Raw genomic sequence first — 10523 nt, 5'->3', positions numbered from 1 at the left:
ACTGGCCCCTTTGAGTGTCATGGCAAAGCATGCTGGGAAATATAAATCCCAGCCCAGTTTCGGTTACATTCAGGTTTATAAAACCCGAAACAAGAGATCAGATTACTGAAGAGAACTCAAAAGAAAAAGAAAGTTCTAAATACTCATGAAAGTTCATTTGTTTGAACTCATTTGTTTAATTTAAGTTGGCTCTACTCAAATTAATTGATTATTTAACTCAGAATAAAATAATGACCTCCGATTTCTTGTCAAATCAGCTCACACACATAACCAGTGTTGGGTAAGGTACTCTAAGAAAGTAATTAATTACTAATTAGTTTTTAATTCCTGCCTAAATCCTAACCCAGCCTGGAGTTCAGCGAGTCGAGTTCAGCGAGTCGAGTTCAGCGAGTCGAGTTCAGCGAGTCGAGTTCAGCGAGTCGAGTTCAGCGAGTTCAGCGAGTCGAGTTCAGCGAGTCGAGTTCAGCGAGTCGAGTTCAGCGAGTTCAGCGAGTCGAGTTCAGCGAGTCGAGTTCAGCGAGTCGAGTTCAGCGAGTCGAGTTCACTGAGTCGAGTTCAGCGAGTCGAGTTCAGCGAGTCGAGTTCAGCGAGTCGAGTTCAGCGAGTCGAGTTCACTGAGTCGAGTTCAGCGAGTCGAGTTCAGCGAGTCGAGTTCAGCGAGTTGAGTTCAGCGAGTCGAGTTCAGCGAGTCGAGTTCAGCGAGTCGAGTTCAGCGAGTCGAGTTCAGCGAGTCGAGTTCAGCGAGTCGAGTTCAGCGAGTTCAGCGAGTTCAGCGAGTCGAGTTCAGCGAGTTCAGCGAGTTCAGCGAGTCGAGTTCAGCGAGTTCAGCGAGTTCAGCGAGTTCAGCGAGTTCAGCGAGTTCAGCGAGTTCAGCGAGTCGAGTTCAGCGAGTTCAGCGAGTTCAGCGAGTCGAGTTCAGCGAGTTCAGCGAGTTCAGCGAGTCGAGTTCAGCGAGTTCAGCGAGTCGAGTTCAGCGAGTCGAGTTCAGCGAGTTGAGTTCAGCGAGTCGAGTTCAGCGAGTCGAGTTCAGCGAGTCGAGTTCAGCGAGTCGAGTTCAGCGAGTTCAGCGAGTTCAGCGAGTTCAGCGAGTCGAGTTCAGCGAGTTCAGCGAGTCGAGTTCAGCGAGTTCAGCGAGTCGAGTTCAGCGAGTCGAGTTCAGCGAGTCGAGGATAGAAACGGCTCTTAATATAAAACGTCATCAGTGACTCTCATTACTGACCGAAGTATTACACACGCCAGAACCAGACACAAAAACACACATTTACACGCTAGACTTTAGATGTTGATGTTCAGTCCACTATTGAATTATATATAATTATATTTAGTATTTAGTTTAATTCCATCCGAAGTAACTGTAATTAAATTACAGAAGAAAGAAGAGTGACCCTTACTTTACTAATTCAAGAGAAAAGTCATTAAATTACAGCAGCTAATTACACCCAGCACTGCTTATAACCTCAGTAATTGTTGTGTGCAATTCTTTAATATTATGAACAATTTTTATAACTATATCTTCATCGTTATCTTTATCGACCTTAAGGATGGTTTTGCTATCATTCCCATTCAATTATGAAAATGTTATTTATGAAGTTCTCTCTGTTCATGTTTTTGTGAAACGTTCCATTTTGTTATTACGAAAACGTTATTTTTGACAGTTAAAAAACGTCCAACCGAAATGTTTCAGAAAAGCGTTCCATGAATGTTTTTGTTCTAATATTTTGAGGCCCTTATTGAAGAGCTGGGGCCTGTACATGAAGCCGCTGGCGAGAGAACTGAAACTGGACCAATCAGCTGTGAGTAAAGTGACACGCCTCTGATGCAGTAAAGCCACGCCCCCTTTTCTGCTCCAAATGAAAGGACACTGCATAGCAAATGGTTTAAAAGACTAAAGCGTCTGGCTTTTAACAGTGCTTATAATTTTGAATGATTTAGATATCATTTATGTAATTATTATACTCTTAATCAATTACACATTTATCCTTTTAGTTAATCAATCATTAATAAGCACTTTGTTAAAATTAATATAAATAGCCTACATAAAGTCATATAAATAAGCGTTAAAATCAATAAATAAAACTATTTTTAATAAAAGCTTACTGAGCTTAAATGTTTAATTTTCTCTATATCAACTAAACTAACTTCATAACTTTTACTTGCATTGACGTATATTTTTTCTTTAAGTTCTCTCTCTCCTCTTTTATAGACAGCTCTTTTTTTCTTGCTGTGTAATTTAAAAAAAAAAATCTTAATATTTTTCAATCATCGGCAGAAGAGAAAGTATTCTCAGTTTCACTGATCCACAGCCTGTGATTGGCTGTTCACTGCTGATGTCACAGCCTGTGATTGGCTGTTCACTGCTGATGTCACAGCCTGTGATTGGCTGTTCACTGCTGATGTCACAGCCTGTGATTGGCTGTTCACTGCTGATGTCACAGCCTGTGATTAGCTGTTCACTGCTGATGTCACAGATGAACTCAGGAACAAAGCCTGACCCTAAAGGGTTAGTTCAGCCAAAAATGAAATGTCTGTCATTAACTCCTCTCCCTAATGTCGCTCCACACCCGTAAGACCTCCGCTCATCTTCACACACAGTTTCAGATATTTTATATTTAGTCCGAGAGCGTATGCAAGTGTATGCACACTATACTGTCCATGTCCAGAAAGGGAATAAAAACATCATCACAGTAGTCCATATGAGACATCAGTGGGTTAATTAGAGTCTCTTGAAGCATCCAAAATACATTTGGGTCCAAAAATAACAAAAACTACGACTTTATTCAGCATTGGCTTCTCTTCCGCGTTTGTGTTCAGTCCTCAGATAAAGATTCAAACGGTTATGAATCAGTGAATCGATTCATGATTCGGATCGCGTGTCAAACTGCTGAAATCACGAGACATTGGCCTTTTTGGGTGAACTAACCCTTTAATACATTGGTTTGGTTCTGTCCACTCAAAGCTAATCCTGTAACCCTGAGTTTATTAAACTATCATCATGGTACAGGCCCCAGATGACGTTGAAGATGTGTTGTATTAATGTTTCTGGAAGACGTTTGTTCTTAACGCTGAGAGAACGCTGTGGGAACGTTCCCAGTTAACGGACCGATCCTGTGTGTTTTTCCAGATGCCTCTGGAATCATTCCGGCGTTCTGGACCGACCAGGATTCCCAAACCCAAAGCGAAAGGAGCCGCACAGACCCCACTGAACCCTGGCAAATGTGTGTCTAATAACAACCTGAACATGATGAACCAACCGGCCAAATCATGAGCAACATTATGTTTCTGGTTTATTTGAAGACTTTTGGTGCTGTAATGAGACTTCTCATCAGAAATAGCCTAATCAACAGTGATAAAACTCATCCTGACCATCGCTCCTCTTTCACTTTATGGTGCTTATGCTTTCTTTGTTGATAAACTCAATTATTGTACTCATTAAGTTGGTAGTTATCGCTGTTATGGTTTTGATTCCGATGTAGAAATGTATTTTTGATGTACGAGATCTAGATGTTAATAAAGACTTTTTATATCTTGCACATCCGATTCAGACACACTTATTTGATTATTTTGATCACACTGTAAAAAAAGCTTTTCTTACTTAGTATTTTTGTCTTGTTTCTAGTCATTCTTTTAAAAAGAAGCATTCCAAGCAAAAGTAATTGTCTTGTTTTGGGAAAAATAACTAAAAATGAAGAGAGTTTTTGCTTAAAATAAGATAAATAATCTGCCAATGGGGTGAGAAAAATAATCTTAATTCAAACAGAAAACAAGATTATTTTTCTCACCCCATTGGCAGATTATTTATCTTATTTTAATCAAAAACTCTCTTCATTTTGAGTAATTTTTTCCCAAAACAAGACAATAATTTTTACTTGTCAAGTAAATGTTTCTTAATGTAAGAATTTTTTGACATTTAGACTAGAAAGGAGACAAAAATACTGAGTAAGAAGAGCATTTTTTGCAGTGTAGGCTTTACCTCAGACAGAGTTTAAATCACAAAATGGTCGATCCAGAGCTTCTACAGCGCAGCGCTAGCGCCCAGCCAATCAGCATACAGCCTCTCCACAGCGCTGAGCCAATCAGAGCGCAGGAAGCAGAAGCCCCGCCCGCGCGGTAAGCTCTGTTCGCGGGCTCCGGCTGAATGAATGAGAGCGCGCGCTCTGTGGAACTTTTCTCTGTTGTTTATTCATGTTTTGTTTATTATTTCTCTAATGTTGTTTAGTGCTTATTCTGTCGTGAGTTTCCCCGAAGGCTGTTCTGAAGCTGCGTTAGCTTGGCGCGGAAAAACAGATATTATCGTGCGATTGGAGCAGGAAGAAAAGAGTTTAAAATGGCAGATGAGGCTGATCAGAGATCAGTGTTAGTGGAGATCCCAGAACCACAGGCCAAAATCACAGGTGAGATTAACATCATCATCTTCATCATCAGGAAAAACACAGGTGAGATTAACACCATCTTCATCATCATCAGGAAAAATCACAGTAAAGACCCCAAAACTCGGTCAGATACAGTATAATTACTGATGATGATGATGATGATGATGAAGGTCTTCATGTTTTTCTGTAGATTTATTTCACCTCACATGTTTAGTAGTTTAAATCTGAGGTTTCAAACTGGAGAAAAGTTATTTAAATAAATGAATTTAAACATTTACAAATGTTGATTGTATATGACTGAACCCCAGTGATGTCAGTAACGCGTTACTCTAATCTGACTTTTTTCCAGTAGCGAGTAATCTAACGCGTTACTATTTCCAAACCAGTCATCAGATTAAAGTAATTTATCCAAGTCACTGTGAGTTGCCATTGTAGCAATTTTCCTTAGAAAAAAAATATATTTTTGCTTTCTTCTTGCGTCTCGGGGAGAGATCTCTTCCTATTCTTTCAGGAAATATTGTTTAATTTAAATTTAATGTAAGGATATATTGTTGACGTGACTGTTAATTGAGCGTTGGCAAAAACGATTGTCATTTTTATGTTGAGGCGGTAACTGCTAAATGTGACTAATAAAGTAACTTGTAATCTTACTTAGTTACTTTTAAAATCAAGTAATCTGTAAAGTAACTAAGTTACTTTTTAAAGGAGTAATCAGATTACTTTTCAAAGTAAATGTGGCAACACTGCTAAACATTGTAAACAAAGGAACAAAAAATAATACACCTAGCAGCACTATTATATAGTGTCATTTTTTTTTTCATGCTTTACATTGGGTCTTTATACATGAAACGATTCTTTAAATTATAGTTTCTGTGTTGATGATATTTTCATCATCTTCAGGAAAAAACAATTAAGATCCCAAAACGCAGAAGAAATGGGATCAGATACAATATTTACCACTGATGATGATGAAGGTCTTCCTGTTGATTTATTTCACCTCACATGTATTAGTGGTTTAAATCTGAGGTTCTCTGGAGAAAAGTTGTTGAATGCTTTTGATTTGAAATAAATAAACAACTGGATTTTAAAATGTTGATTTTAAATGACTGAACAATTAAAACATTTAAACAAATTAACAAAAAAAGATACATTTACTTTTAAAGTACTATAGTGAGTAGAAAAAGTCATTTTTCAAATACTATTTAATACGCTTCTAATATAGATACTTTACATTGGGTCTTTATATGTGAAACTGGGCTCTAAATTGTAGCGTTGTGTGGTGTTGATGATATTTGTGGATGTAAAGCTGCTCTTCCCCTCAGGATGCCTGAGAAGATCCTACATGGAGATCCTGTGTTCCCGCCCGGGGGTCAAGCACACGCGTGAGTTAGCGTGTGTGTGCCAGTTAGAGCGTGCGTGGGTTAGCGTGTGTCCCGTGACGTTAGTAGCGTGACTAGCTCTCTCCTCTTCTCTCCGCAGGTTCTCGCCGCCGCCGGACCCCAGAGCGGCCGCTCACCTGCCAGACGTCCGTCTCCAAACACCTGCATGATTCGCTTCTGCTCGCCGAACAGGTGAGACGCCACACAGGTGCTTCTGTCCCTCAGGCCATCACAGGTGAGACACTCTGCTGAAGCCATAAACAGCGCATCCCTCCATTATAGAAGTGCTCCATAGGGCACTTGTCGCGGTGTGGCACCGAAGTCAGTCGTGGTGTGGCACTGAAGTCGCACCATTTTAGTCGCGGTGTGGCACCGAAGTCTCATCGAAGTCGTGGTGTGGCACCGAAGTCTCATCGAAGTCGCGGTGTGGCACCGAAGTCTCATCGAAGTCGCGGTGTGGCACCGAAGTCTCATCGAAGTCGCAGTGTTGGAACGAAGTCGCACCGTTTTAGTCGCGGTGTCGCACCAAAGTCTCATCGAAGTCGCGGGCGTGGCAACGAAGTCTCATCGAAGTCGCACCGAAGTCGCATCGAAGCCGCGCTGTGGCACCGAAGTCGCATCGAAGTCGCGGCGTGGCACCGAAGTCTCATCGAAGTCGCGGTGTGGCACCGAAGTCGCACCGTTTTAGTCGCGGCGTGGCACCGAAGTCTCATCGAAGTCGCACCGAAGTCGCATCGAAGCCGCGCTGTGGCACCGAAGTCTCATCGAAGTCGCGGAGTGGCACCGAAGTCTCATCGAAGTCGCGGTGTCGCACCGAAGTCGCACCGTTTTAGTCGCGGCGTGGCATCGAAGTCGCACCGAAGTCGCATCGAAGCCGCGCTGTGGCATCGAAGTCTCATCGAAGTCGCGGTGTGGCACCGAAGTCGCGCCGTTTTAGTCGCGGTGTGGCACCGAAGTCGCACCGAAGTCGCAGTGTGGCACCGAAGTCGCATCGAAGTCGCGGGGTCGCACCGTTTTAGTCGCGGTGTGGCACCGAAGTCGCATGGAAGTCGCGGTGTGGCACCGAAGTCTTAGAAGTCGCCGTGTCGCACCGAAGTCGCACCGTTTTAGTCGCGGTGTGGCACCGAAGTCGCACCGTTTTAGTCGCGGTGTGGCACCGAAGTCGCACCGTTTTAGTCGCGGTGTGGCACCGAAGTCGCGGTGTGGCACCGAAGTCGCGGTGTGGCACCGAAGTCGCACCGTTTTAGTCGCGGTGTGGCACCGAAGTCGCGCCGTTTTAGTCGCGGTGTGGCACCGAAGTCGCACCGTTTTAGTCGCGGTGTGGCACCGAAGTCGCGGTGTGGCACCGAAGTCGCACCGTTTTAGTCGTGGTGTGGCACCGAAGTCGCGCCGTTTTAGTCGCGGTGTGGCACCGAAGTCGCACCGTTTTAGTCGCGGTGTGGCACCGAAGTCGCGGTGTGGCACCGAAGTCGCACCGTTTTAGTCGCGGTGTGGCACCGAAGTCTCATCGAAGTCGCGGTGTGGCACCGAAGTCGCGCCGTTTTAGTCGCGGTGTGGCACCGAAGTCTCATCGAAGTTGCGGTGTGGCACCGAAGTCTCATCGAAGTCGCGGTGTGGCACCGAAGTCTCATCGAAGTTGCGGTGTGGCACCGAAGTCTCATCGAAGTCGCGGTGTGGCACCGAAGTCGCGCCGTTTTAGTCGCGGTGTGGCACCGAAGTCTCATCGAAGTTGCGGTGTGGCACCGAAGTCTCATCGAAGTCGCGGTGTGGCACCGAAGTCTCATCGAAGTCGCGGTGTGGCACCGAAGTCGCACCGTTTTAGTCGCGGTGTGGCACCGAAGTCGCGGTGTGGCACCGAAGTCGCGGTGTGGCACCGAAGTCGCACCGTTTTAGTCGCGGTGTGGCACCGAAGTCGCGCCGTTTTAGTCGCGGTGTGGCACCGAAGTCGCACCGTTTTAGTCGCGGTGTGGCACCGAAGTCGCGGTGTGGCACCGAAGTCGCACCGTTTTAGTCGTGGTGTGGCACCGAAGTCGCGCCGTTTTAGTCGCGGTGTGGCACCGAAGTCGCACCGTTTTAGTCGCGGTGTGGCACCGAAGTCGCGGTGTGGCACCGAAGTCGCACCGTTTTAGTCGCGGTGTGGCACCGAAGTCTCATCGAAGTCGCGGTGTGGCACCGAAGTCGCGCCGTTTTAGTCGCGGTGTGGCACCGAAGTCTCATCGAAGTCGCGGTGTGGCACCGAAGTCTCATCGAAGTCGCGGTGTGGCACCGAAGTCTCATCGAAGTCGCGGTGTGGCACCGAAGTCGCGCCGTTTTAGTCGCGGTGTGGCACTGAAGTCGCACCGTTTTAGTCGCGGTGTGGCACCGAAGTCTCATCGAAGTCGCGGTGTGGCACCGAAGTCTCATCGAAGTCGCGGTGTGGCACCGAAGTCGCGCCGTTTTAGTCGCATTGTGGTACCGAAGTCGCGCCGTTTTAGTCGCGGTGTGGCACCGAAGTCGAACCGAAGTCGTGTAGTCATCTGACAGAAGAGTGTCACACACACCGAGAATGAGCTGAGGGAGATCATGAGTTTTTTTTCTGTCTTGAGGTTTTTTGTGTGTGTGTGTGTGTGTGTGTGTGTGTGTGTGTATTAATGTGTCACATGACCTGTGTGTCCTCATGCGGTCAGTCTGTGGAGATGATGTCCGGCTCGCTGACCTCTGACCTGCCGCTCTTACTGCAAGATCTGCAGCAGAAGAAGAGCAGCGTCTACAGGGCCATCCCGTACTCCCGCCTCGGCTCCAACAGGGACGCGCACTGCTACAGGAAAGCCCAGCCACACCTGAGGGCCTTCAAGGTGAGGCGCTTCATACACACACACATCAGCCATTACATTATGACCAGTGAGTAACACTGATGATCTCTTCATCACGGCTCCTGTTAGTGGGTGGGGTATATTAGGCAGCAAGTGAACATTTAGTCCTCAGAGTTGATGTGTGTGAAGCAGGAGAAATGGGCAAGCGTAAGGATTTGAGCGAGTTTGGCCAGATTGTGACGGCTAGACGACTGGGTCAGAGCATCTCCAAAACTGCAGCTCTTGTGGGCTGTTCCCGGTCTGCAGTGGTCAGTATCTATCAAAAGTGCTCCAAGGAAGGACCAGTGGAGAACCGGCCACAGGGTCATGGGCGGCCAAGGCTCATTGATGCACGTGGGGAGTGAAGGCTGGCCCGTTTGTTCTGATCTAACAGTGATTGTGTGTTGCAGCGCTCGTGTGAGGACGGAGGGCGTTTGCTCTGGCGGCGCGGCGAGTGGGAGAAGCTCCTGGAGTTCGTTCAGGCGGCGTGTCGGTTATCCGGCGAGCTTCCGGAGTGGGAGACGAGCGGCCACAACATGCTACGAGAACGCTGCTACAACACGCTAGCAGCCTTCTGTACCGCCACGCTGCAGAAGCACCGGCCCACCGCTCACCGAGCCCGAGGACTCCTGCGCAGGTCACACACACACACACACACACACACACACACACACACATACACGTTCTGCATTTTTACTTTCTCATAAAAACTCCTCCTGTGTGATTTATAAGCCTTTTGTAAAGTGGGGCCATGGGTAATGTCCTCATATTTCACCCTCTCCTGTAATACCTGTGTCATACCCATGGCATTATACACATTTGAGTCCTCATATGTCACAAAAACACGCCCACACACACACACACTAACTCCTTTGTGTGCTGTTGTAGGTTCAGAGCGGCTCCGGGTTCGAGGTGCACGATTGGCCCGTGTTTGGAGGAGCTGGAGAAGATCCTGCAGGAGCATCAGAGCCAAGAATCTCAGATCATGTGACCCGCCCATCAGCCAATCACAGGCCCAGATCATGTGACCCGCCCATCAACCAATCACAGACTCAGATCATGTGACCCGCCCATCAGCCAATCATAGACTCTGATCATGAGACCCGCCCATCAGCCAATCATAGACTCTGATCATGAGACCCGCCCATCAGCCAATCATAGACTCTGATCATGTGACCCGCCCATCAGCCAATCACAGACTCAGATCATTGCTGTGTTCCACTCCACTTTTAGACACTCCGCCATTTTGAAGTGTGTTCCACTTCGTGAAGTTTATATGGGCAGACATTAGCTCTCAGGTCTACTTCATATGCACACTTCAGCTTCATATACCACAATGCAACACGACTGTGACGTCACCGCATATCATGTTTAATTGATCCCACCACAAACAACTCTGGGATATCTACATTATTTTTAAAAACATTTAAAACAACCCAAACGCACCGTTATACATATAGAATGCTGCATAAATGCTAAATAATAATACACTCCTTAGTGGATTCAGGCCGTTCCAGTTCAGGCCATTGCTAATGTTCCGCCATTAGTGGACAGAACGATTACTTGAACTTGGGTGTGTGTGAGTGTGCTGTTGTAAATATGTGTGTGTGTGCTGTTGTACATATACGTGTGTGTGTGTGTGTGTGCTGTTGTTAATATGTGTGTGTGTGCTGTTGTACATATACGTGTGTGTGTGTGTGTGCTGTTGTACATATACGTGTGTGTGTGTGTGTGTGTGTGTGTGTGTGTGTGTGTGTGTGTGCTGTTGTACATATGTGTGTGTTTGTGTGTTTGTCTGTCTTCCAGTGCTGCACTTTTAAATGTCTTGTTTCTGAAACAGACTGAAGTAAAATCCATTTGTTCTCTTAAAGGAATATTCCGCTTCTCTTATTGGGTCGATTAGGAGTCTGAACAAACACTAGATGTGCTTCTAATGACACACA

At 46.1% G+C, this 10523-nt stretch overlaps 2 protein-coding genes across 3 annotated transcripts in view; both read left to right on the top strand.

Annotated features, from left to right (window-relative positions):
* filip1l (filamin A interacting protein 1-like) overlaps positions 1–3518 on the top strand; it is a 49955-nt gene extending 46437 nt beyond the window's left edge. For both annotated transcript variants that reach the window (XM_067431571.1, XM_067431570.1), the window contains one exon: positions 3122–3518. In XM_067431571.1, coding sequence (XP_067287672.1) covers positions 3122–3265 — 144 coding nt within the window. In that variant the 3' untranslated portion in view covers positions 3266–3518. The remainder of the gene's footprint in view (positions 1–3121) is intronic.
* Positions 3519–4117: 599 nt separating this feature from the next.
* Positions 4118–10170, top strand: LOC137058369 (uncharacterized). Its single transcript, XM_067431616.1, has 6 exons — positions 4118–4391; positions 5693–5752; positions 5850–5941; positions 8416–8583; positions 8991–9217; positions 9469–10170. Exons 1-6 carry the CDS (start codon positions 4325–4327, stop codon positions 9569–9571), a joined length of 717 nt encoding a protein of 238 aa, XP_067287717.1. The 5' UTR covers positions 4118–4324; the 3' UTR covers positions 9572–10170.
* Positions 10171–10523: the final 353 nt, after the last annotated feature.

Source organism: Pseudorasbora parva, chromosome 22 (genome assembly GCF_024679245.1).
Source record: "Pseudorasbora parva isolate DD20220531a chromosome 22, ASM2467924v1, whole genome shotgun sequence".
Lineage (NCBI taxonomy): Eukaryota > Metazoa > Chordata > Actinopteri > Cypriniformes > Gobionidae > Pseudorasbora > Pseudorasbora parva.
The sequence above is the reverse complement of the archived record's forward strand: the minus strand, read 5'-3'. Positions and strand labels throughout refer to the sequence as shown.